General features: G+C 34.7%; 1 protein-coding gene across 4 annotated transcripts; it reads left to right on the plus strand.

Annotated features, from left to right (window-relative positions):
- The first annotated feature begins 5,617 nt into the window (after positions 1 to 5,617).
- LOC130825284 (vacuolar protein sorting-associated protein 54, chloroplastic) lies at positions 5,618 to 27,777 on the plus strand. 4 transcript variants are annotated; one of them, XM_057690427.1, is made up of 19 exons: positions 5,618 to 6,890; positions 9,840 to 9,902; positions 10,413 to 10,492; positions 10,711 to 10,828; positions 11,115 to 11,189; positions 12,150 to 12,339; positions 12,446 to 12,534; positions 13,111 to 13,376; positions 15,889 to 16,060; positions 16,167 to 16,250; positions 16,340 to 16,725; positions 20,922 to 21,075; positions 21,407 to 21,488; positions 23,985 to 24,064; positions 25,244 to 25,387; positions 26,015 to 26,082; positions 26,655 to 26,735; positions 26,818 to 27,072; positions 27,432 to 27,777. In XM_057690427.1, exons 1-18 carry the CDS (start codon positions 6,072 to 6,074, stop codon positions 26,954 to 26,956), a joined length of 3,090 nt encoding a protein of 1,029 aa, XP_057546410.1. In that variant the 5' UTR covers positions 5,618 to 6,071; the 3' UTR covers positions 26,957 to 27,072; positions 27,432 to 27,777. The 4 variants fall into 4 exon arrangements, with proteins under 4 accessions (XP_057546410.1, XP_057546412.1, XP_057546409.1 ...); XM_057690429.1 differs by having other exon boundaries at positions 12,150 to 12,306; XM_057690426.1 differs by having other exon boundaries at positions 5,654 to 6,890; positions 27,423 to 27,777.
- The last annotated feature ends 124 nt before the right edge of the window (positions 27,778 to 27,901 follow it).

Consider the following 27,901-nt stretch of genomic DNA (forward strand, 5'->3'; position numbering starts at 1 on the left):
AAGAATGAAGACAGTGAAGAAGAAGCAAATTTTTCGTGGGTTTGAAGCAAACTTTTTCATAGGTTTTTAAAGCAAACAATGGTGGAACAGTGCGTGTGTTTTCGTGGGTTTGAAGAATGAAGATGAATTGTAGCTTAAAGAAATGCACGAAGACAGTAGCAAGAAGAAGATCAAGATAATGAAATTTTGTGGGTTTGAAGAAAAATTGAAGCTTGAAGAAGAATATGATGAAACAGTGCGTGTGTTTTCGTGGGTTTATGCAACAGTATAAGGGTTTATGAAAATGGAACGTTAAAAAGCGGGTTTTTAATTTATTAAAGGGCACTGATTTGCTGCGGGCTTATTGGAACCGGAGCATATACTTATTTTTTTAATTTTTGCATTTTTTTTGAACGCTTATTTGCTGCAGGCTCCTTGGAACCGAAGTATATAACTTATTCATTGCTGCGGTTTTTAATGAACCGCAGTATATACTCATTTTTTCGATTTTTGCATTTTTTTTGAAACGCTTATTTGCTGCGGTTTTTTAAGAACCGCAGCATTTGATCTTTTTTTTTTGCCTAATTATTTTATGTTATTTAATGCCGCGTTTGCTAAAAACCGCAGCAAATGTCAAGCAACAGATACGTTTTTTTCCACTAGTGAATTGGTAGAGGGGATTAATCCTTTTTGGTGAGAACAAAACCCTTGTTATATCATCAAATCAAACCTTTTTTAAATCATCAAATCAAATTCTTCAAGCTCAATTGGAAGAAGAGATTGGGTTATCCACGTGATAACCCTCAGGTTTTGAGTTTTCCACGTGGTAACCAAAGCTTTTTAAAAATCCAGGTGGTAAGCCTAAGGTTTACCAAATTTTTTCTCTGTGACCTTTTACACATAAAACGTTTGAAAAGGTTAATTATAAAGCTTAACCTTGTTGTACATCTATTTATTCGTTTCACTAGATCAAATTGCATCAATTTCATAAATTTCCCCCAATACATAAACCCTTACTCAATCATCTTTCCTCCAAATCACATTTCTTCCCCCAAATTCAAACCCTAGTTTTTTTTTCCAATTCTCTTCTACTATCAAATTATGAAACTGATGCAATTTAATTTGGTGAAACGAATAGATAGGCGTACAACAAGGTTTAAGCTTTGTAATTAACATTTTCAAACGTATTCTGTGTAAAAAGTTCATGGCAAAAATTTGATAAACCTCAGAGTTACCGCGTGGATTTTTAAAAATCTTTGGTACCATGTGGAAAACCCAATACCTCAGGGTTACCACGTGGAATTTTCCATTTTTTATTAAAAAAACTCATTTATTTAAATTTTCTCATTAAGTTATATGAAATAGATGTTTAAAATGAGTTCAAACAAATAAAAAAAATAGGTTTAAAATGAGTCTTAAATTGATTATAGGTGGATCATGGATCGAGTCTTGGTCGAGTTTCGGTCTTTCGGGGAGGTCTTAGGTCTGAACCCTCTTAACCTAAACTCAATCCAAAACCAAATTTAAAACCATTTATTTTTTAGATTCGAACCCAAACATAAACTCTTAAGCCTTAATAGATTTGAACAAAATCCTACAATTGGGATCGATTTAGAGTGCTGAGATAAATGACCATCCTAAACTCATAAATTACTACCCATATTAATTTCAGGTAGTCTCTTGAGAAACCGCCTCTTATATAGATGGCTCTCAAGGTCCATACAATTAAAAAAAAAAACTTACCCACGTGCTATTACCTGTTTTACCCTATTTAAAGTTGTTGTTATAATCTATTACAGTTAGAATTTTAACCTATTTGAGTTGGTATTTTAACCTATTAAAATTAGTATTTGGAGTTGGTGTTTTAACTCATTAAGTTGTTATTTTAACCTGTTAAGTTGTTCACCTATTGAATTTGGTATTTTTGTAACACCCCGAGATTTTAATGAAGTAATTATTTAATATTTTAATAGAGATTTTAATGAAGTAATTATTTAATATTTTAATAGTTTTTAAAGACTTTACAATTATTTATGAAATTATTTTAATAAATTTCTTTCGTATACGAATTTAAATGTTAACTTATATATATATATATATTAAAAATATAATTACGATTCAAAAAAATAAAGAGGTTCGAATCAAAATGATTATTTTATTAAAATGTGTGAGGCCGCGAAGGTGAGTCTCTTAATTGGATCTCGCAACAAAATGAACCGAGATTAAAAATAAAAAAAAAATAATAAAAAAAAAAAAAAGAGAAAACGGTGTTAAAGACCACGAAACCCTAACACTGAAGACAAGCCGTCTTCCTCTTCCCTCTTCTCCTTTCTCTCTTTCTCTCAATCCCCTTTTTCCCCCAGCCGTGCCTCCTCTCTTCACCACCACCAGCCGCATTTTCCTCCACCGGTGAGCGACCATCGTAGCAGCAGCAGCCCTGCCTTCCTCCCTCGCGACACGCAGCAGCAGTGGCTGCTTCATCCTCCTCCTCCCTGTTGCAGCAACGTGAACCCACAACAAGGGCAGCCACCTTCGTGGTGGTTTTCCCGGCAGCAGCAGCCGTGTCTAGCTGTCCACCTTCGTGCTCCACCACCACCACAACACCACTTATACCCTCACCCATTTCTAGTTCCCCTTGTGAGCAATCTCTTACCCAAATTAAGTTTGTATGTGTTGATATTTGATTTCTTATTATTTAGAGTTCATATTTGTTAAATTGGAGTATGAATATCTTGATTTTGTTATGGGTTTGATTATTATGGTGATCTGAAATTAGATAAGTTAGGGTTTATATTATGATGAATTTAAAGGTAGTAATTTGGGTAAATTCACGAATCTTAGCTTGGATTAAGTTATATCTTAATAGGATTTAAAGTGGGTAAGCATTTGAAAGTGTGAATTGAACTTGAATAAGTTAGGGGTGGATGAATTAAAAGTAGTATATACTATTTTTGTGGCTTGGATGATGTTTTGTATTGGAAATCTTGTATAAGCTTGTGTATGTGACACTTTGGATGAATGGTGACTAGTATTGTTAATATCCATTGTTGTAGAGTAAACGATAATAATAATTACTGAGACGGATTAAGGTAGCGATTGTCATTAATGGAAGTATTATCGTGGTTATAGTCGTTGATGAGGTGGTTAGTTTTGAGCTCGGTTGCTATACTGATATGTTCAATTGTGTCGCTAAGTTGGGTGACTTTGACCCAAATTATACGAATCGTTATTGATTCGCCAAGCTACAAATCTAATTTATTCTTAATCGTTTCACTCTAAAAACCTTGGAAAAATAATAAACCACTACTATCATAGGTGATATGATTGTTATTAAGTGTAACGTCATGTATTACGTGTTCTTGAACATATCTTGATATAAACCTGACTAGAATCTAATGTTATGGTTTGATTGGAATTGATGGCGTAGTTCATGTATGAACATGGGTTGAATTTATTGCATGAGTATGCGTAGAATGCGTATTAGCTTGAATCGAAACTTAATTGGCTAATAGCGTAGCTTGTATGGAGTCGGTGCTTCGTAAATGATGTGAAGTAGGCTTATTAGTCTTACTTTAAACATGTATAGGTGCCCGGTTCATAAGAGGGGCGTAAGAACCCCTTCGAAGCGATTTTTGTGGCTTGTCATCTTGCAGTGCAGGTAAGTACACGCAGTAACTGATTCTTGCATGCATCTTCAATATATTTTCCTTGCGTGATAATATTATACGAGCTAGGTTGAATATGATTTGCTATTTAAATACTGTTAAGTTTGTGTTACAAGTGAAAATCAGTTGTCAAGATGGTAGAGATTGAGTTCTGATATCGCAAGAGTAGAATGTTGGATTATATGAGATGGAATGGGAATGAGTCCCTTATTGATGAGATATTAAGTTGGATGTTACTGTGACTCCACTGGATTGGTACCCCAGTTGGTTTAGTTCCCAGAGGCATGGATCATCTATATATGGTCGCTGTACGGGGGTATGATCATACTTTGCCATTGGGCGCCGGCATGGCCGTCACCGCCCTTGGCTGAGGTGTTGCCATGTGGGTCTTACAAACCCCAATATGGTGGCCTCTAGTCACAAAAGATGATACGTGGAATTAAGGAAGAAATAGAAAATGGTGAAGGCATTGAGAAGTGCACAGAAGTGAGGAATGGTTGGAGTAGATTTTTATACATTGGAGTGTCTTTCTTCCCTTGTTTTGTTGAATTGATTGTTGGTTGCATGTATAACTTGTTGCTAGATACTGACGTGTACTGCTTGTTTCCTTGTTGACGGCTTGTCTCTGATGGCCCTGCTATGACACGTTTGGTCTATGACTTTACGTTGAGCAGCAGGGGCGTCGTAGATAGGTCTTGCATGTTTTGGAGTTTCCTTGCATTGCATATGGGGGGGGGGGGGATCGAGTGAGAACCTTGACGCGTGCCCTGTTCGAACCATTTTTGACGCTACATGTGCTTTCGAATTGAAAGTGTGTATGTTTTGGTTGAGGCATGAGTCCTCCTTTTGATGTAATTCGTTCCGCTGCAAAGAGTTATATCGTTTTATATTTTGTTATAGTATCTTGAATGGCTTGTACAGTGGATTATCTTTTTGCTTGGAAAACCCAAGCGTTTACATGGGAACCACGATCCATGCTTAGCATGTCGACAGAGGTCTTGGCGATGACCTTTCCGCCGTGATTCTGTTACGAGGCCATTGATGCCTCTTCATTATGATGATTTAACGTTTGTCTAAATCTTCGTCGCGTCAAATTTCAAGGCAGATGCTGCCAAAATTTTTACTCACCTTTTTAAAGTTAATAATTAAAGTTTAACTAAATTCTTTTTTTTTTCTTTTATGTAACACCCGAACTTCCTCCCGTCCTTTACAGTTTTGGTTTCGTTAAGGGTCGGAAATTCTGGGGTGTTACAATTTTAAACTATTAAAGTTGGTATATTAACTTATTGAAGTTGACATTTTAACCTTTTGTAGTTGGTTGAAACAACAACTATTAAATATCAACTTCAACAAGTTAGCATATCAAGTTCAACAGGTTAAAACACCAACTTTAATAGGTTAAAATACCAACTTTAACAAATTAAAACACCAACTTATATAAGTTAAAGTAACAACTTAAGGAGCATAAAATACCAACTTAAAAACATTAAAATACTAGCTTTAATAGGCTAAAATACCATCTTTGATAGGTTAAAATACCAACTTTAATATGTTAACAACTTAACAGTGTTAACAGGTTAAAACACCACTCCAAATAGGTTAAAATATCAACTTTAAAATAGCAACTTCAAAATGTTAAAATACCAACTTTAATAGTAGATTAACAACTTAACATGTTAAAAACATCAACTCCAAATAGATTAACATAACAACTTTAAAAGGTTAAAACACCAGTTCAAATAGGTTAAAATTGTAACTTCAATATGTTAAAATACCAACTAATCAACTTCAATAGATTAACACTGGTAATGAGCGCACATTTGTTAATTTTTTGCTGATAATATATTGGGCCGGCTCAAATACACGCATACCGTCTCTTATAACAATTTATTTTATAATTTACTACCAAATAATCAACTTATACGAAATTATTTTCACAAATTCACAAGCTTTAAATTTTTTTTTCATAAATTCACCAAACAAAAAAGGGGAACAATTTCATCAATCAATAAAAAAAAAAGGGGAGCGATTAATCACACCAAATCACCAAGCTAAAAAGCCAAATGTACAATTCAACAATTTACTAACACCAATTCCTTCCTTTTGAATCCCAGGGAATGAAGTGTGAGAAATTCAGGCAGGAATAATAATAATATCACCATTGCTGTAGTTCCCTGGGAGCACTTCTCACTTCTCAGATCTACTACTACATCGCCATTTCCGCCTTCCAAGAACATCTCCGCCATTGATACGCACCTACAAATCAATCAAGCTCGAAATCTCCATTTTTGATCTCATTGGTAACGGTCTCTACCTCAAAAACCTCCAAACTTTCATCATCACTGCGGCCGAATCCTAGGGTTTTCAAAAACGATCGAAATCTGAGTAACGAAACTGTAAAGTGCGCGAAAGAAGATCAATTGAATAATGGAGGCACAACCTTCCCTTTCGGGAAGGTTCAATCTCGAAGCAGCAACAACGAGTACTTCATCATCATCTCCATCAAGAGAAAACAGTATTGCACGAACAAGTTCAAGTAAATCAATTTTCGAGCATAATCTATCATCAATTCTTAATAATCCGCATTCTTCTCGATCTAGCGATGCTTCTTCATGGCTCGGATGGTGGTCTTCTTCAAATTCCGTAATTTTGCCTGAATTTTCCCCAATTAATACCTCTAAACCTGAATTAGACACTAATAAATCTGATTTTCAACCGTATATAGCTTCGATCTCTGAGCATTACGCTAGATTTGAGGACATTTGTAATCATAGCAGTAAGGAGAGTGTTGATGTTGTTGAGAGTATTGGAGGTCAAGGAGAAGCATTGGTTGCTTGTTTAAGAGAAGTGCCAGCATTGTATTTTAAGGAGGATTTTCAGCTTGAAGACGGAGCTACATTTCGAGCCGCCTGTCCATTTTCGACTATGAATGAGAATTTAGTGCTTCAAGAGAGACTATCGCAGTATTTGGATGTGGTTGAAATGCATTTAGTGAAGGAGATTTCATTACGGTCGAATTCATTCTTTGAAGCACAGCAGCAGCTTGGGGATTTGAATGTGAAGATTGTTGAAGGTTGTAAGAGGATTAGGGAGTTGAAGGAGATGATTAAGCTGTTGGATGTTGATGTGGTTGGGTCTGCGAGGCAGATTCAGGAGTTTAGTTCAATGAGGAACAACTTGTTAGAGCTTCAACAGAAACTCAGGCTTATATTGTCTGTTAATCAAGCTCTTGGTGCTCTCAAACTGGTAATTTCTTGGCTAATCTGTAGAGACCTTGGCATTCTTTTATTTACAAGGGCATACACGAGTATTATAATTTATAAATTTTGTATTTTGATTGATGTTGAATCCAGAGGTATGTTTGATTTGGTTTCATGAGCAAAAATATGTAGTTGTTGAAATGATTTGAGGGTGTAGTAATTGCAATATTATTATGCTTAATTCACACCTATAGTATCTAAGAATTAAGATTTTGTGTATACATATTTTGTGTGAAGTTTCTCAGTGATGTAATAAGTATTTGGCCAAAATTTTGTGCCTTTTCGGAATCCGAATTTTGTGGACAAAATGTACTACATTTTTTTAAAGCAACAATGGCTATCTCATAATCTTGGACTTATTGATTTGTGGGGAAAAATCTGGATCATGTATACACGCGCATACTCATATACATAAATATATAAGTATATTTATGTAGGATAGGATTGTGAAAAGTGAAAACCACATAAGTTGGTGAAATTGAATAACGGTATATATCGGGCTAAAGGGGTACCAAATTCTGTAATAACATTTTTCGTAAGTATTGCAACCTTTTTTCCTAACACTACCAACGCGCATACCCCTGTAATCCTTATGTATACCCCTTTACAACCTCATATGTACTTCCTTTTAACCCCTAGGAATAAGATCATGTGAAAATTACTTAGGTCAATTGAAATAGGGTACATATCAGGTTATATAGAGTGTATCAGTGCATTAATGGCATTTTCATAAATATTGAAAACTTTTTTTTGACAATAAAAATAAGTGCAACCTTGTAATGCTTATATGTACTCAAATAAACCTCTTATGTACTCCATTGTCCCTGTATTTACATGCTCACCAACTTTAATGGTTGGAAATTTGAAGTGAGTGATCAATTTTTTGTTTGAAGAGAGGAGACAAGGTAGATTAGATGGTTGAAAGGGGTTTAAAGTATTGACTGGTTAAGGATGGTGTTTTTCTGTTTCAAGTGACCAGTGGAGTTAGTGCTTTATTCTTGGAGAAGAAGTTTATAAAGATATGCATTATCATCAGTTAGCCCATTGGTGGTAGTTGTCAGAATATTGATCCTGCTGTGTGTGTGTGTTTGAACCTTGGTGAGGATCGAGGAAGTACACTGTTGGTGGGGAGTTGGGACTACTAACTATTCACAAAAGTGTTAGCTTTCTGCTATCTTGAAATACAATGAATCAAGTAGTTAAAGCATCTGTACAGATGTGGGTATGCTGGTAGTGAAAGGTGGAATACTAAGATGGCAGTAGAGTGGTTGGTAAAAGAGTTGCAAGTTATATTTACAGAATACTAAGTTTTTTTCAAAATGAATTTTCAAAGATATCATAAATGAAAGAAATTGACAGTTTCAATCTCTTTGGAGAATGATCAGGATTTGGCTACTCTTTAATGAGTGATCAAGATTGAAATTTTATGTTGGTTGACCTTTTAAGAAAATCTTGGCCTCTTCAGATTATAGTAAATTACAAAAATGTATCACTGGAACGTTAGGAATGTGCTATCAGTCAGCCTTGTGGTTTCATAGATTACTTTTTGGGCAGTTCTATCTTAGTTTTGCCGCTTAATTAGCAGGCCTATGGAAGGCAATAAGATGAAGCTTTTATTGTTGAGGATGAGTTGTCAGGCACTTAATTATTAGCTTCATTTTTGTAAAGTAACACATGAAATATCTCATTTGGTTTTACAATCTTACCAATGCATTATTTCAATCAAAAATATCTCTAATTGTGCTTAGTTAAAAATTATAAAAAACTGATATTGATAAAATTTACACTTTTAAGACGAATCAAACAAGATTCAACTTGACTATGTTTTAACTTATAGATTGAGAATGAATTTCAAACTAAGAGTGATTGGTGAATAGTGCCAAAAAACAAATGGGGCATGTGATTAGAAATTGGAGGGAGTATATGATCTACTTCATTGACATTTTTTCTTTAAGATTTTGTGGAAATTTTACAGTTGTTATTCCTTTAAAGGTGTTTGTGAACTGTGGTTGTTGGTTTTTATGCATTATATTTTATGCAAGAGTATTTTTCCTAAATAAATAGGTTTTAATTATATCTTTGCAAGGTCTTTTTTTTTTGGTGTGTGTGTGTGTGGTGGGGTGGGGTGGGGTGGGGTTGGAAGCATTGTGTACATTGTCGGTCTAAAATATTTAAGACCTCAATTTTTATGGCTGAAGACTTTAAAACTACTTTTTTCACATGCATCAATAATCGTTGTTATATGGGGGATTGATTACTAATATTTTGATTCTTGTGGGCTTTGCCTTCATTTGAACTCCAATTCTCGCCTAGTCGAGACTTGGGAGCCAATTAATGGCATTGAAGTAATGTAATGGTTGTTTTGCCTTCATCAGGTCGGTTTTATAATTAGAATTGCATTGTGCAATGATTTATTATGAGCAAAGGAGAATGAATGTGCCTGTGAAGAGGTGTGAGAATAGGTGATGTTATGGTGATTGATGGATCTTGATACATTTCGAGGTGCTCAGATACTTTCCACATTCAGTTAAGAAGGATTTTGGGTGTTAATATTTTGTTCCTTGAACTTTACCTTTTGAATAACTGTGAATGGAAGTCAAATAATTTGAAGTTACCTAGAAGCTTATATTGATTTCACTGTATTTGCCTTGTTGTTTGCTATTGCGAGTTTTTCCTTCCTTGGGTTGTTGTGAGTACATATAGATGAAGGACTTGTTTTAGTTCTACCCATCAAAATGGAGAATTGATATGTTTCACTTGAAATCCATTTGGAAAATGTGGATCTTAGTCTCAGATCCTTGTTGTCTAGTTATTGTGTACAAACTGCTGGTATTATTTGGAATAATTCTATTTTTATGTTGTTTGATACTAACAATATGTAAACATTACTCTTTTGCTTCTATTCATAACCAAATGTCCCATGTTTCTGTTTCAGCTTGTATCATCAGCTGATTGTGCCGGAGCTTTAGATGTTGCTGATGATTTAAGGCAATTACTGGTATAGACCAATCCACCTTGTACTTTGTGTTTGTTTATTTGCCACGGTTACAGATATTATCTCATTTTCTATCCATTCGTTCTTTTTATCTTCTGTTTGTACTTCTAATACAACATTGATCATAAATTTCCGGCTGTGTATATGTCAGATTAAATATCTGAGCCAGTACAAACCCTACATCATTCATTTGAAGTAATTTCTAATTTGTTGAATATGCTCATAAAGGAGAGAGTAAGAGATTTATTAGAGTAAAAACATAAAGATATTGAGGGGTGACGCTTGCTTTCATCTGAATTTTTTGTTGACTGCCAGCCTTTTCGTTTCTTTTCATCATTTTCATTGAGGGATGGTGCTTGCAACTAGCAAAAATCTTTGCTTCGGTGTAAACTATTTATTACTTCGTCAATTTGAAAATTTGTATGGTTCAACTTCTTTAACTAAAGGATAAAGTGAAGCCTGGAGGCGATTTATGTTGCTTATCAACTTTTGATCACATCTCTCTGTTTCTAGGATGGAGATGAGCTAACAGGTCTGCACTGCTTTCGTCATCTGCGGGACCATGTTGCTGCATCAATGGAAACTGTAAACAGGTTGGTCTATTCTCATGGTATCAAAATGAGTTTAAGTGTATACTTTATAGTGCATAGGTTTTCATTGATCATTTTGCTGTTAGTTTTGAAGAGTCCATTGGTTTAGCTTTCTTGATTGATTTTCTTAAAGTTGTTATGCAAAAGTATACTCTAAGCAATCTTAATGTCATGACTGATGCCTGTGGTCTATTTTTAACACTCCAAATTCATTCTTGTAGTATTCTTTCAGAAGAATTTATGCGTGCATCTTTACATGATGCTGGGGATTTGGATGTTGTAATCATTTCTCAAGCAAAAGAAAGAGCTTCAGATCCCAGTAATGGAAGACTTGGTGACGTAAGTCTGGCAATTTTTTGGATATTATACCTGTCTAAACCTCAGCCTGGATTCCTTTTTCGCCCTCTTTAGAGGAATTTTGTTCTGAAGATAACTTTTTGGTTGTGACTGGCTTGTAGAAATCATCTCTTCACTTGCCTTGATTAGTTTAGGGTTAGGGTTACCCTTTCTTGACAGAATTGTGTCATCCTTTTTTTTCTTTGGTCAATACTATTTATGTTTTTTTACACTTCTCGACATATTGTTGCTATTTCACAGAAGCCTGATTCAGATCTCCCTTTTGCAGGTTAAGTTAGATGAAGAAGAAACTTCTGTTTTTCGAGATTGTCTTTTACCAATTATAATTGGATTGCTCAGGACGGTGAGTTAGTTTCCCTCTTAGCAAGGGAAAATATTGTCTGATTATTGGTTTATTGTTTGTTAAAGATGTCCGCTCGTTGTTCTATATTCCATGACTGATAAATCTGTTGGCCTCCATTGCAATGTTCATTTTTTGTGGCACTCTTCAGTGTCTGGTTGCCCAGATTCTAAAGTTGAAAGTTTCTTATGATATTTTTAGTCAATATAAGATTTAAGATTACTTCCTACCACTGGTTATGGGCTCTAGGTGGTGTATGAGCTTATACTTCATAGTGTTTGTGGTTTTCAGTTGAGAGATTTTTCACTTTGCTCTAATTAATGTTGTGATATTTTCATTTTGTAAAGATGTCAAAGGATACACTGTTCTTTGAGTTGTAAAATCCAGTGGATTAAATTAAAATAGTTTCCTGCATTATTTTAACTTCATATAATTATGCTGAAATAGAACAGTCATTCTGTGATGAAATTGAAGGTTAACTGGAGATTGGAGTCTTGGGTTACTTGCAGATGTTTAACTCCATGCTTCTGAGTGTAAAACAAGTCTCATCTCCTGGGCTAGAATTATTTTATGAGGCATTGGGGTGATATCAATGTACTGATTCCAACTTTGTATAGTATGTATGACTACTGCATGGCGGTTAATAATGTTCTAGAACATATATATGGAGTATGATGGAAGAAAGGCAATGGAGATGCAGACAAGTTTTGTAAATTGATGATTCTGACCTATGAATAGATGACTTGGTTTATGTTTTCAATTATTGCAGAATGTTTGTACATGGATTAAAAGAAACATTTGAAATTTCTGCTATATGTGCTTCATATTGTTTGTTGAATTGTTTGACATGTATAATACCTTTTGATAGTGTTGTGGCTTATTTTTCAAAAGTGCAGTTATTATATTAATATGCTTATTCTGTGTGTGGAATTGGCCTAATGTCTTATGGGGTTTAATTAACAGGCAAAGCTTCCATCAGTCTTGAGAATGTATCGTGACACACTTACTGCTGATATGAAAACAGCCATTAAGACTGCTGTAGCAGAGCTGCTGCCTATTCTAGTTGCTCGAGGTCTGGAGAAAGATTTCACGGCTGAAGAAAAGACTGGTGATGCAGATGGTGAAAATTTTCCCAAGCCCACTGCCCCCTTTTGTACTTCTCATGTTTAATTGAAAATTTATTGAAATGGAAAATATGTTGTTTTCCTTGTCCTTTCAAAAAGATAAAGGAATGAGAAAAACTTTTTTGTATGATTTAGGTGGAGGTGGGTCTCTTGCAAGCAGGTTGAGAAGCCTGTCATCTGAAAGCTTTGTTCAACTGTTGGCTGCTGTTTTCAATATTGTCCTGGTAATGTATGCTCAAGTGATGTCCATCAAAAAACCATTATTGATGTTTTCTTTCAATTTTCTTAGAGCTAGCATGACTGTATAAATGTGGCATAAGAATTAGTACATATGTTCCATGGCCCTTAGTGCTTGAGGTCTAATTAGTGTTTTTTTGACGTGCAAAGTTAGCTAATGTGGTCCCCCCTTCTTCAAAAAAGTTAATGTGAAACTATACTCTTAACATTATTAGTGAGTACTCACCCACGTGCTGTGTGTCAGATTCTTGGCCTTTGCATCAAAAAGCAGTTTTTAGCTGTACCTTGTTTCTCAGACCCTTCAATCCCTTCTGGTGCCCAGCATGATATGACACATGAGTTTGTGTAACATAGATATAGAAAGGATAATGTTTTTAAAGTTTACAGGTAAGCTGTTTCACGACTAGCACTAGTAATTTTCAAGTGAGCTAACCCAGGCTTTTCGACAATGGCACTGTCTGCAATATGTTTGCATATCATATATGGTTGTTTACTTTTTGACAAAAACTATTTGTTTGTTTTCTTTGTTAAGTATTCTGTCACTTATTTCTTCAGTGATACAGGCACATTTAGTGCGAGCAGCTGAAGTCAAAAAGTCTATAGAGTGGATCATGTCTAATCTGGATGGTCACTATGCGGCAGAGTCTGTTGCTGCTGCTATTGCACATGGTGCTGCAGCTTCCGAAGCTGCACAAGACGATCACAATCAAAATCAAGTCAATAGTTATGCAGTTGCATATTCTTCCCAAAGAAATACTATAAAAAATCCTCACGTGCAAGGAAAGGCAAATGAACTAACAAGTCCATCAAATGTATCCAAAAATTTCCGGTCAGCTACTTCACTTTTTTCTTTTACAAAGTATGATATAATGGCCCTTATCTTGATGCTTGATGTGATGGATGTTGATCATAATTTTTTGAAAAAAAGTCATTTACATCAATTTCTTATTACATACTACATACTTCTATGTGATTAGTAACATTTTTCTGCTTGTGGACACCTGCTCTTCATTTACATTCATGCAGAGCTAGCCCCTTGACCATTGGTCCTTGGTTTGTTAAAGCATGCCAAGGTGTATGGTGGTGTTGCAGTGTTGGGCAAGTCACCTCAACCAAGTTAGGTGCTGTTATTTCTGGATGTGTGGGATAAGTGCTTTTATTGGCCGCCTCTCCTTTTCGTAGAGATGTGGGATAAATAAAGTTGGAAAATTTTGTTTATGTGGGCCTCGCCATGTCAATATTTTCAATGAAGTGTTTCTCGGACAGTATTCACGTGTACCACCTTCACACAGTGCAAAAATACAGTATCGGTAACGGTCGCGAAACTAGATAGCTAAAATACAGTATCGATTTAACGATCCAAATTTAGGTTTTTTGCTATCTTTAGCTTTTAGCTGTCTTCATTTTTGTATTATTTTGCCTATTGTCACTCCATGGAAATTTTCTTCAATTTATCTTAGCAATACGTTAGTTTGTAGCATAATTCTCTTGGTGTAATTTCATGGTGTTAAGGCCGTTGTGTAGTTTACGGTTTATCCCAAGTAAGAGGGCCTTATAAGTTATGTACTTATGTTCCTAGCTTAGGTCTTTAGGTATAAGAGGGTGTGTTTTCTCTTATCATCCCCCACATTTTTTTTCTTTGGTATGATAGTTTACTTTTGATATTTGCATTTCCTTAGCAGTTGGTGTTAGTGTCATTATGGTGATAGTTGTGGGTTACTATTGTTGCTTTTACTTGGGTCATCTCTAGCATCACCGAATTATGAGTTAAGAAGCTTCCAGATTGCAAGTGATACAAATGGAAAAAGTAGTTTGAAGATTAATTATTCTATTTGCATACTTCAATATGGGTTGTGGTTAACTCTACAAATTAGGGTGAAATTTTATTTTATTTCATGGTATGATTTCACTTATAATTGCATTTAACTTGTAGTAGCTCATAAGATTACATCTAAGGGAACTCATATTATAATTGTTTCCGTTTACTTTATGGAAACAAGTAGAAAACTGTTTCATGTGAGATTGAGAGCTAGAAGATAGCTTAATGAAGAAGTGTTACTGAGTTTATATTGGAGTCTGAACAAATTTTCTTGGGCTGAACCAGTGTCACATAATTCGCTCACTTCTCCCACGAGCCCCAATTGGATTGGTTCATCCCCAACTCGAGTACTTTCGCCCTGATTCACATTCTTAAAGTAAGGGGATTTTATCTTACAAAGACTCAGATGTGATTTTTGAAGCTCTACCATTGAAGCTCCCTTCTTGAAGCTACTGCCACTGTAGAAGAAGTTCCATCCAGATCCAAAATGCTCTACGTTTCACCCAGTGCACTTTGAAATCTTTCTATTTTGATCTATAATTTTCTTTATCCTACCTTGATTTTTGTATCTTTTGGCCCACCTTTCTCCATTAAATTTTTTAATCTTACATTAACATAGAAACTTCCTCTCGAAGGCCTAGCTACATGCAAATTACATCACTGCTACATCTCTTGGGCCATTTTCTTTGTATTTGAAACTACATAAACATAGAGTAACAAATAGAGGCATCTCTCTCGTAGTCCTAATTTGTAATATTAATTATGCTTTTTTTTACAAGTAACCATGTTCATTAGAAGTCGCTCATTACAATTGCTTTTTCCTTGCAAAATTAAGCTATTGATTTCATAACATTAGCTATGATCTATCCATTATTAGAAATTTTTGGTCAGTTACAGTTTTGGCTTTATTAGGTATTTTTTTTTTTAATATTACTAGTTAACAAATTGTACTGAATCATATTTGGTCAGTTAGTCCGGCTAAAGTTTTTGTTTTTGTCTTCTTAGTCCGTACATCATGTTTGATTTGTTTTGATTTTGCATTTGTGTAATCTTTCTTATCAACCCATTGCTGTTTTTATTGTTATAATTTTCATTTTTGTGAGTGGTAATTTGAATTTTGTGAACCATAACATTGCTATGTCTTATTGCTAGTAAATAGAATTTGTTTGATTGTTCTAATAAATGCTGTTGTGTTCTCATGTTGGAAGAAATTAGTATTCCTTTTAGAACAAACCTCTCAAATTATCATCAAACTGAATCATCTTGGGATGAAGATACGTACATTTAAACAATTCTTATTACCATCTTAAAGTGATCACTAGTTCTTAAATTTTGTTGGTGGTTGTTGGCTTCATCAATAGTAATTACAAAAGAACGGAATCATACCCTTCGGCCAATTATCAATTTAGAATTTATCAGATTTCAACTAGCAGGTCTCTTTGTAGAGCGTGAGCATAAGTATGATCAGTTCAAGTCTTCCCCTGTTTTAAAAGTTGTAATGAATAAACCTATTTCTCGACAGTGCTGATGTGTTGCGAGAAAATGCTGAAGCTGTCTTTGCAGCTTGTGATGCTGCCCATGGAAGGTGGGCAAAACTTCTAGGTGTCCGTGCTCTACTTCATCCCAAATTACGGTTGTCAGAATTTCTTAGTATATACAGCATTACACAAGAGTTTATAAATGCTACAGAAAAGGTAATATGAAGTTATGTGGCCCTATGTATCCATTCGTGTCTTCAGTTACAAATACGTGATCTTTTCTGGTTGTGTTGTTAATTTATTATAATTTAATTATATATAGATTGGTGGAAGATTGGGATATAGTATACGGGGCACATTACAGTCACAAGCGAAAGCCTTTGTTGACTTTCAGCATGAATCACGTGTAAGATTTCCTTGGCACTTAAATGGTTGGCATTTAATATCGAAAGTAATATCTCAAAATCATGAACTGACCTTTCTTGGCTATGGCAGATGTCAAAAATCCAGGCAGTGTTAGATCAAGAGACATGGTCTGAAGTGGATGTTCCTGAAGAGTTTCAGGCCATCGTCACGTCAATGCTTAGTTCAGGTTCTCAAATTACAGAAATATCTGGTGATGATGAGGACAGTGAAATGAGACCAAACAATGGTGTGTCAACTTTAGTTAACAATATTAAAGAATCCAATGCTGAGCAGCAAATGGAGCAAACTGATTCGAACAATGTCTCTGGTGATGCTTCCTCTAAAAAGAAATCTCAACATGTAGCTAATGCTACTACTTCTTCAGGCGATGGCAAAAATAGCAACATGAAGGACCGTGGGAAATCAACTCCTCATACTTTAATATACAAAGGAGTTGGATATCACATGGTTAACTGGTTAGTTATATTAGTTTTTTTAAAATCATTACTCCTTTTGCTGTCATTGAGTACTTTTTGTTGGCATATCTAGTAATGTACTGTTTTGTGCTCAGTTTTGTTCTAACTTGATAATTAGCTAAGGTTTTGTTTGGTAACAAGTCTTTCATTTCAAATTATAAATATCAATAATGAAATCATGAATGAAGGTTTTAAGAATGACAAGGTTTGAGAAGTAATTCTCAAACTTTCAACTTTAACTACTTTTAAAACAACGGTGAAATTGACTCAAATCAAAATTTGATTTTTTTTTATTTACCAAACACTGAATTCGAGTCAATTCTATATTTCCAAATGAAATCGTTGTTCCCAAACATAACGTAATGTCTTTTGTAATTAGTTTGCCAGTACGTTATTCTTGTGACAAGAAAAAGATTTCTGATGTAGCAATTATATATTATTCAAAAAAGAAAGAAACTAGGTAAAACAAATAGGTTTAAAATTCTAAAATAAATTAACAGTTATAAATGATATTTTGGAGTTGTGATTTGAGTATTTCTAGACTTTAGTATGGATATTCGAATAGAAGTTTTAATTGGAGGGATACCGTGGCTATCAATTCTTTCTTGAAATCTTTCAAGAGGTCATCTACTGTTTGAGAAAACGGTAAATAAGAATTGAACCCCTCATTGTAGATTGAAAGAAATATGTTGGTAGGTGGAGGAATCTGATGCTCTCAGAATGCATAAGTGCTATGGTAGAGAGAAATGAAGTGAACTATCATAGACAGAACAGTGAGTGGTATATTAAGTACATAATCTGTTTTATGGAGGGAAGGTTTTTTTTTTTTTTTTTTTTCTGCATATATTATTTATATATCTTAGCGTTTGAAAAATAATGAAGTTCCTTGTAAATATCTTTCTATGTGCTCGATTGTTTCTTCCAGAGAGTAGGATTTCACTGTAGGGAAAGATGCCTTGCAAGTTGCAAATAGGTTATTGGGTATAGGAAGATAATGTTTAAAATTGGGAAATGTCCTTTGGCTCAATGAGCTCATACAATTGTGCAAAAGTGCGGTTGCTGAAATGCATTTGCAGTAAGTCACGTTGATGCGGTTATGAGGTTGATGTGGTTGTAGTAACGCGTAATGTCGGTCAATTACTGAGATATCCTTTGAAACGATTAAAACATGGTTTTCTACACCTTTATAACGCGAGCAGTATTCGTCCAATAGATTTGGAAACCTTCACAGCTCGTGTGATGCAGGCATGCAGCCTTGTATATGCACTATGGTTCATACCATCGTGTAGATTTTTGAGTTGCCACAAATTGATGTGTGTGTCTTGGATTATGCTTAAACTAAACCATAATCTTTAACCTATCCCTAAATTTCTAGTTTGAACTTTGACCCATGTTTTTCACCATCTCTTCATCGTTTTTTATGAATTGATTGTAGAAAAAGCAGGTGCTTCTTTTTTACATATTCACATGTGAATTTTCTAAGGTTAATTTAGTTGCTAAATTTGCAAATCAATATCTTGTGTTTCCTGATTCAAAATATTGCATAACGATCGTTCATCCTATTGTGGCTGGGATTTCTAATCACCTACATTTGTAGCTCTATGTTTGGGTGTATTTCTGAATCAAAAACCGATGAGAGTTGGCTGGAACTCCTACTGATGGTAAATGTTGTGGCAAAGGGCGAGCAAGGGAAATATTTTGGATTTTGACTAAACTTCCAATTGCACACAAGTGAGTATGAAGGAGCAAGCAAGTAAACGGAACAATGCATATGCTGAGGTGAATGATCAAAAGATGCTCAATTAAATGCTACCAAGGGCTACCAAAATATGATCAGTAAGAGGCTATTAAGGACTACCAGAATATCCCTGGGTGTACATAAAGATGTCAGCAAATAAATCTTCTAGAAAGGAACAATTTGCAACAAACCAGTATGGTCTGAATATATTTGGAAAGAAGCTAAAATGTGTTTATAAATAGACGGGGAAGAAGGAGTGAGCATTCAGAAAAAGGATTACATTTGGAAGTTCTTCATGCAGCAATACAATCATCTCTATTGCTCCTTAATCTAACCTATTTCATTTGAATTCTCCTCTATGGATCTTTTATTGTACATTGTCTTATTCTTCTCATTTATTCTTCTATTCTTTTGCTGTCCCATGCTTCCATTAGGTTCAGATCGCTAAATTGAGCCATTAGTTAAAGGAATTGTGCTCAGTTATTGCTATTGCAATGAGTTTAGTTAATGGCATCCTCCCAAACCCAGAGGCACAACTCACTTGAGAAACTCATGGCCCAAACACCTTGCTCAACTTCAAACCTGTCCCAAATCGAAATCCAAGAATCCGAAATCCAACTCCAAACACAATTTCAGAATCAAATCCAAGAACTCTAAACTAACGCCAAAAGTATTCTGAAGAATGGCACTGCAAATGAAAATAATAGAAATAAAGGAGCGAATAAGAAAAAGCGAGTTTGAACCAAACATACCAAGATAAAAACAAATAACACATCAAACAGATGGTTCCACCAAGATGATAAAGAAGGTACCTGATACAAAAGGGGATTTGAAAGAATATTTGTTGAAACGGCAGCCTTGATGGGGAGTTTTTCGAAGCCTTACTCTTAGGTACCTTCATCAATGGACCAAAAAGAGATATCAACGATGAAGTTCAACTCTTCAACCTAAAATGACTTGACTATGCTTTAGAAATGGCAACAAGGGCTGACATGAAGCTAAGTAACCTCTCCCAAATCCATCTAAAAGGCGAGACACACACACCCTATATACGCTAATTTTGACACTTGACCCTACTCTGTAAAACAAAACGTCCACTAATAATCACCCACCTTTAAAACAATAACACATCTTCCATGCGCGTTTGATGGAGATTTGTGTAAGTCGTTCGTAACTTAGTACGAAATTCTTCCAATTTGTTCGATTGATAGTTAGAAAGCAGAGGTTTAGTTATGTCACTTTCGGTACGTACTTGCCCTCTTGTCCATGTTTCATTACTATCAATGTGTACCACTTTGCATAGATTTTAATCATCTCTATGGAGGAATAATTTATCACAAATTAACAAATAATTTTTGTTTGCACTAATTTATGGGAGGAAAGGGTATCTAATACTCAACTGATTACCTAAGATTATGTACATGCTGTTAGAAAATTGATAGATACTTCATCAAGGATGAAGTTACATACCCGTTTTCAGTCTGTGAGATAACTATCATCATTTAGTTATGGACCTTGAGGCTTGAATAAAGGTCAAAAAGTACTCATATATATTGGAAAAAGGAACAATGTAATAGGAGAATCAAAGATCCATGAGGAAGAATGTTCCTTTTGACTGCATTTCAGTTTCAAGCAAAGATAAAGAATAAAATTCTGTTTTTATTCAAAATTATGATGATTAGAGAGTTCCTCTATCGTTTATAAAGTCTTGTTTGTTAGAGGGAACAGGGAAGATGTGTAGGGTAGCATTTCTTGTCAGAGTCACATTATACAAGGGTATCTTCATCAGAGATGCCATCATTTTCTTAAATAGATTGTTCATAAAGTGAATATTTTATCCCTCCAATTTCTTCTATACAAGATCCACTCATAATTTCATGTGATTTTTTTTAGAATTATGAGGGTTCTCTGGGGTGTGGTGCAAAATATTGCCCTCATCACCGTATTGCGACCATATTTTAAAGGTTTTTGAGCTTACCACAATAGAGATACTGGCCGAGGCTATACAATCTGCACTGGCTGCGGAATCTGTTTCACGACTGTTACTGTGACCTTAACCTTGACTGAAACTGTTTTTTTACACTATGCTCCATGGTATTGGAAATGTGGGTGAATGAGCCCGAAATTGTTGAGTTTCCATATAATCCAGTACCTGGGGGACGGAACAACTCTTTTAATTTTTTGTTTGAACGGCAGGTGATCTGCTTCTTCTGCTCTTTTGTCTTATTAAAATCACTAGACATTTTCCCCAATCTCATTATATAGTATTGAAATTGTTTACTGTTTGAAAGAGAGAAATTCAAGTAAGACATAGTTTAAATTATGTTACTAATAGGTTCTTGTGCTTGCTATTGATAAAGGATTGGAGGGGGGGGGGGGGGGAGGAGTCAAGTCTCTTTTCCTTTTTTAGGGCAAATGGATATTTGAACTGACTTTTTTTTAATGTTGTGAATTCCAGTGGCTTAATACTGCTCAAGATGCTGTCGGAGTATATTGATATGAACTATAGTTTGCCAACACTTTCATCAGAAATAATCCACCGTGTTGTAGGAATTTTGAAATGCTTTAATACTAGAACTTGCCAGCTAGTTCTTGGGGCTGGTGCTATGCAGGTAAAATATTATTTTGTTGCTGATTGCCAATTACTAAATATTTTTGAGTGCTTTTCCCTTTTTATCTTTCTGTGTTTTGTGGAATATTCAGACTCACATTGAATTGTGAAGTCCCCGTTGTGGATAGTTTGTGCTCGTGTCTTTTCTCCTTTGAAAGCGTTTGTGCTCGTGTCTTTGTTCCTATTTGAAGTAGTGGGGACTAGGTACTGGGGAGAGATGTCTGCTTGTCTACCATTATGTTGGTTTTTGACACTTGTCTTTCCATTACCTGTGAGGCCGTGACCTTTCTTTTAAGTATATTAATAATTTACTGGTTTCTACGAGATTGCAGGTTTCTGGTTTAAAGTCGATCACTTCCAAGCATTTGGCATTGGCAAGTCAAGTCATCAGTTTTACGTATGCTATTATTCCCGGTAAGTAATCCCAATAATCAGTTGCAAAAGATATGGTTATATCTTTATACATTGGATATTGATAAAAAACAAGGTTAAGAATGCTGATTTTCTTTTGGGCGACTATTACTGGACATTATATACGCTACTCCCTCCCTCTCAAATTAGTTGATGCATATTTCTTTTTGAGACGTCCCAATATAGTTGACACTTTTCATTGAATGGAATACTTCTCTTTTTTAACCCTAAACTCCTACCACATCCAACCCTATGAATCCCATCCATTCCAAGTGATCAAATATATGCTTAGCCTATCCCCCTTTCGCCATCTTCACATTTCAATGTTTTTTTTGGATCATAAATTCAATTTTCTTGTTCTTAACCTACTAATTAAACCAACGCTCGAATATTATATAACCCTACCCCAAAACCCTATGTGTCGACAATATAGAGACAGACAAAGGCAGACCCTCTTTATGGCCCACCAGGGCTGCCCCTTCTTAAGTTATTTTTTAATAATTTAAAATTCTTATTTGGCCCCCTAAATTTTTTTAATTGTTTGAATTTTATAGTAAGTTGGTCATCCCTCCAAAAATACTCAAGTAGAGGGAGAAGCACTATTTATAGCCTTATATTTCTGGCTTTCTATTTTTTCGTTTACAATATTTCATTGTGTTTTGGTTTCTCTTTTTAGGTGTTGCAAGGTAGGTTAAACATATTCTTCTACTTGGTAGTTCTTGTCGTAAGTAAAAAATGTCTGATTGTTATAGGCACAAAGCAATAACCAATTTCTCTGAAAATACAACAAGCCCAAAGTTTTAATTCAAAATATGAAGCCCGCTGCATGAACTACTTTTTATGTTTATGTTTCATGCTCTTAAGAATTATATGTGAAAAGGCTTATTGTGTTTGTAGGTTGATTTTGTTTTTTGACAGATATCTAAGCTAATAGAGAAATGCTGAACAAAGAACGTTAGTGTTATCTAGGCTAAGAACTTAATCCTGTTTGGAAATGGTTGTTGGTTGTTTGACCTGCTGGTGTGTTTGTGTTTTTATTGGCTTTGAAGTCGAGTGTTTGTAGAGTTTGGTAAAATTAGTTGATTGGTTATTAGACAAAAAGTAAAAAGAAATTAAAAAAAAGTAGGTAACAAGGTTTTAAAAAATCTACAAATGAAGTTGTTTAGTAACTTACTCATTTTGGCTTACAAACCATTGACAAACATAATTGTTGGCCATTGGACCTTGAAAAAAGGCAATGACCCACTACTAAGCTGATTGTCCAACATAGCCCTTGCAAATATGACACCACTTTAGTGTTGGTGAAATTCACTGGTTAAACTTCTTTGGTCTCTTATTATTTTGCATTCTCACTTTGTGTTTGTAAAGAAATTAAGAGAGTATGAAATGGAGAGACAAAAGTGTGAAGAATCTATCTAGCCCTTGTACTTCATTCATGCCCTTCCCCGTATTATTATTCGTCTTCGTTCTTGTACCCGACTGACTGCAACCTAGTTTAGAACAATATAGAATAAAAGGAGAATAAAATTTCTTTTTTCTGGAGATGTATTCCTTTTGAATCCCCAAGTTCGGGTGTTAATCTTTTATTGTTTTCATCTTGAAGCAATAATCTCACCTTTTACTTTCAATTGAAGCTATTTTTTTTAAAGAATTTCGTTTCAAAACACTACCAGCCATAGCTTTAGGTTTGATGAGCCAAAGTGTGAGTGACACTGTGTCAGTGCTATCAGCTATGACCTGTTGAGACTTGTGAACAACAACCAGAGGAACTGTTTTTATGTTTTCTTTTTGTTTAAGATGCTCAAAAAAAAAGAAAGAAGCTGGTGCTGGGACTAAAAACAAACAAATGGCTGAAATCAAATCTTAATATCTAATAAGATCATTGGGTACAATTTAGCCACGGTATAAAGGCTGTGCATCAAGAGAAACTGGAAACATATGGCATTTGGCGCACTTTTGAAGAGATTTTTAGGCCTTGAATTTAATTGGAAAAGATATTTGAAAGATCTAATAACTAATATTTTGCATGTCAGCAGAGATACTCGAATGGGTCAAGATTTATTTAACGGTCAACTATAACCAATATTGCCAATTAGTAGGGTTTTGAAAGGGATAAGCTGAAAAAGATAGTTTATTGAGGAAAAAAATTAAGCTGTTTTCTGTACAAAGGTTTTTGAGAAGGATAGTTTTCTTGAAATTTTTTTGATTTAATTTACAGCTGAAGAGTTGGTGTAAGTGTATTAATTGCTGTTGTTACTGATTATGGTTATTGAAATAATAATATGATGTAATACTATATGATTTATGCTATTATTTAGTTGTCTTTTGACCCTATTCTTTTCAAGACTGCTCTAAAATGAATGTATAATTTCTTAGACTATAATCTGTTTTCTGTTTTTTGTACCCTGAGCGTGTCAGCGATGTCTAGGTTTGACATTATCCTATTCACGTGCAATTTCTCTGGAAAACATTTGATGTGATGCTGCTATGTATTTCCAGATCTGAAGCAGATTCTTTTTCTCAATGTACCAGAGACCAGAAAGTTGCTATTACAATCAGAGATCGATCGGGTGGCGCAGGTATAAATTTTAATTTGTTGTCACCTTGAATTTCCTTTTGGCGTACTACTGTTCACATTTCACTACTTCTCTGGTGCCTTTAGTGAGATCCCTCCTAGCTCACACGCTCCCTATTTTTGAGTGAGGCAATAGGGTGCCATTTTTCAAATTTATGCAGCTTTGTCTACATATAGTAAACAATAAAGGAGCTGTTTCAATTGAGCTACCCTTGATTAAATAGACTATTTGTTGACGTATTATATCAGAGCAGAAGAGAAATAGAGCAATTTATGTGGACATTTGAGGAATTCCATTGTTCGGAACTTGTTTCTTTGGGATTCCAATCTCTTTGAAGTTGGGTCGTCTCTTGTATTGCTAGTAATACTCATTAAACATTTTATTTCTCATCCAAAACCATTGTTTTAACAATATACAATCTAGGAGAACGAGTAAAGTTGTTCGTCTCTTCGAAGTAAAATTGTCTGCCATTTATAAGACATATATTTTTATTAATAGTTTGTGAAATGTTTTAATATTTAATATTTTGTTTGGTATTTTGAATGTTTTGTGTAAACGCTACTGGCTTATATGTGAATTAAGAATGTTGTGAAAAGAACATGTCTGAAATGTGGCTCAAGAACATTTTAGTAGTCTTTCAATGGCTGTTCAATGTAGGAAACAAAATAAGTTCCACTATACATGCAAAGTAAACTAAGGGGAAATGATACATTAATATATTTTCTATTGTGCTTCAGTGTAAAAAAACTTCACTCCAAAATATTTATGTTATTGGAAGACTTCTAGATTTCCCATTCTAATGCCTTGGCAGAGTTTATGTAACCTTAGAAAATGCTTGGAGTGCTCGACTGCTTGTAGTGTACCCTAGAGAAGACTACTGGTAAAATGAGGGCTAGGACTTTTGTTTAGTATTGTAGTTGCCTAAGGCCTTCAGTTGAATTTGCTTGGCATAAACCCCAAATCAGACACAATTATCTGAGCCTCTTCTGTCCCTGCCAATATTTTGAATTTTGGGGTTCAATTCAAGCCCTGCGTTTCTGTAGAATTTTTTTCTTAATTCTACAAATCCATTAAAAATATTCTTGCATGGCATGGCTTTTCAGACTATATATCTTCTTTCAAGAATATCCAGTTGAAATCTTTAGATTTTAACTCTTATGTAGTTATGTTCCTTTTTTGTAGGATTACAAAGTTCACCGGGATGAGATACATTCAAAGCTGGTTCAGATTATGAGAGAGAGATTGTTGTATCATTTGCAAAAAAGTTGGAACAAGCCTGAAGAAGATGAAACACAACCTAGTCTGTTTGCAAAATCAGTTACAAAGGTGAATATATTTCCGTACCCTTCTGTTGTCCATTCTCGATGGAGTTGAAGATTTATGTTTCTTTGGTTTTTGATTATAATGGACTATAGAAACATGGCTTTTTAATTATGTGCACTTCTTATCATGTAAAGCAATAGATGACCTTTCCTATCAAAGGTTAATCCGAAACAATCTCTTTGTTATTAGGATAAGATTGCGTACATTTTTTCTCCTTATCATAAAAGCTTCCCATTCTTGTTCTTAACAGTATGTAGCAGTACTTTATCCAGAACAGTATAATGGTTCTGTCCATGATGTTAGTTTCTGTATATAGAAATATGATCTTCATTCTTTATTATTCAACAAATTAATAATAGAAATATTGATGGTTAACAAGTAAATAAAGTGATGACCAAGGATTCGGTGTAAAAATTTCTTTATGGGATGCTTGGTCCAGACTTATTGAATTTTAAAATCTATAATGTGTTGAATTGATGCCCTGTATTCACTATGATAGATGCTATGTTAGATATGTGACTCTGCCCATCATGAAACTGCTTCGTTTGAGCGAGTGTTGAACTTCACTTATGTGAAATTGTGAATATATTTGTTTGCTTCAACTGATTATTTTTTTGTAATTTATTCTAGGAGGTTGGCATTCTTCAACGTGTCTTATCTCGGACGCTTCATGAGGCAGACGTTCAAGCAATTTTTAGGTGAGTTTGATAGTTTGTAGCTTAATTTGTTTTTTATAGTTGCTAGCTTATCACAATTTAACTGCATTCTTGTGTTGCTCTGATCTTGATTCTCAAGATCACAATTTTACTCTCAAGGTATCACCAGCTAAGAAGATAGATTCATAACTAGTAATAGTTTTGTGAAGGCAGGGACATCAATAAGCAAATATCAATACCTCTACATGCATGCCCATCAGTACTTTTGCAATTCACTTGTTTTGGTTTTTTTCCTACTTGAAAGGTGATCAAGCCGACCTCGTATGGTTGGGATTGAGGTTTGAGCATTTTTGTGAAAGGAGATCAAGATAGGGTTTTTGAACTGTTACACATGATAAAATTTCATAAGAAATTTCTAACTGACTAAAAACTCTCAATATTAGATATGAGATGGAAGATAAACCTGGAAAAATTGCAAATAGTACTCTTTTTAACCTTCCTAGCTGAGATATATCTTCCACTTTTTGCCTCTTTCTCTTTTATATAACATAAAAATTGAAATGACTTGTAATTTTGTTGATAAGGTAACATCTTCTGGAACTTTTCATATGCAGGCAAGTGGTTATAATCTTCCATTCACTAATTTCAGACGCATATTCACGTATGGAGATCAATACTCCTCAAGCAAAAACAAGGTACACTTGAGTTTTTACATCATGTAACTATATTGATAACCTTGATTGTAGACTTCGTGTGAAAATTTTACTGGAATTGCAGAGTTAGCCGGGATATCCAACATATTCTTGGGTGTATACGGACACTCCCTACTGATATTGCTAGCAAGTCTGGTGTTGCAAATTGGGGGCACCTTGATGAACTTTTGGCTCAAAAATTTGGTAGTGAAGGTGATCAGTAGATGTGGTTTTGTGGTTTATTAAATTTCTCATCCTCCGTTGAAGGCATCATAGCAGAATCAAATCCTCTGTTCAATTTATTCTATCATCTTGTGCATCTGATTCTAGCTGTAGAAAGGTCAGGTTCTTCATCCTGTGAAAACACATACCACTGATTTTATTCACTTCATGGAGCATATTTCATTTTCTTTATTTTTTAGTCTTTTGTATTCCTCCATTTTGTGAGATGTGGAGCGTTGTTGAGGCAAGAGAAAGATTGTGGTTGGACCTTTTTCTATTTTTATATTCGGGTTGGAATATGCAAACTAATTTTACTTCATGTCGCATGATAGTAAATCCTATCCTCTAATTTTTCTTTTCTTTTCATATGGATTGAATCATTTACGCATTATATAATAGCCGCAATATTGATATGCTGGTTATGAACTCGGAACTGTGCATCATCTTGCTGATATTATTTTTGTTTAGTTTATGCAGGTGAGTGATTCTTCGGTATTTGAGATACATTTTTTCGGATTTTAGAAACTTCAAGCAATTTTCACAATTAGGAATTTTTTGTACACTCAATACGACAGATGTAATGAATAGCATCCTCGAAGCTTTGTTCCCCAGAACCAATTAGTGCCAATAGGATATATTACGGTATCTACAGGGAACAAAGCAGTGTAACGATTGTGTTTCCGTTTTCCCTTCTTTTTGCTTTCACTCAATTTGGTTGCCGTTTTGGTGACTGTCTTCATGTTCATATGAGGTGTTTGTATAAGTATAAGCGGATATGGCATAAAAGTACATGTTTTATTATTCCATCCAGTATTTAACTTCATTTTCTGTGTACTTCCATGTGGTAAGAGTGAAAAATGCAGTCCAGTTTCTATGAAATATAAAACCAAAACAGGCGATGGTAACCTAGATGTAAAACCTTAACGGTCTGTTTCGTAAACAATATT

Source organism: Amaranthus tricolor, chromosome 10 (genome assembly GCF_026212465.1).
Source record: "Amaranthus tricolor cultivar Red isolate AtriRed21 chromosome 10, ASM2621246v1, whole genome shotgun sequence".
Classification (NCBI taxonomy): Eukaryota; Viridiplantae; Streptophyta; class Magnoliopsida; order Caryophyllales; family Amaranthaceae; genus Amaranthus; species Amaranthus tricolor.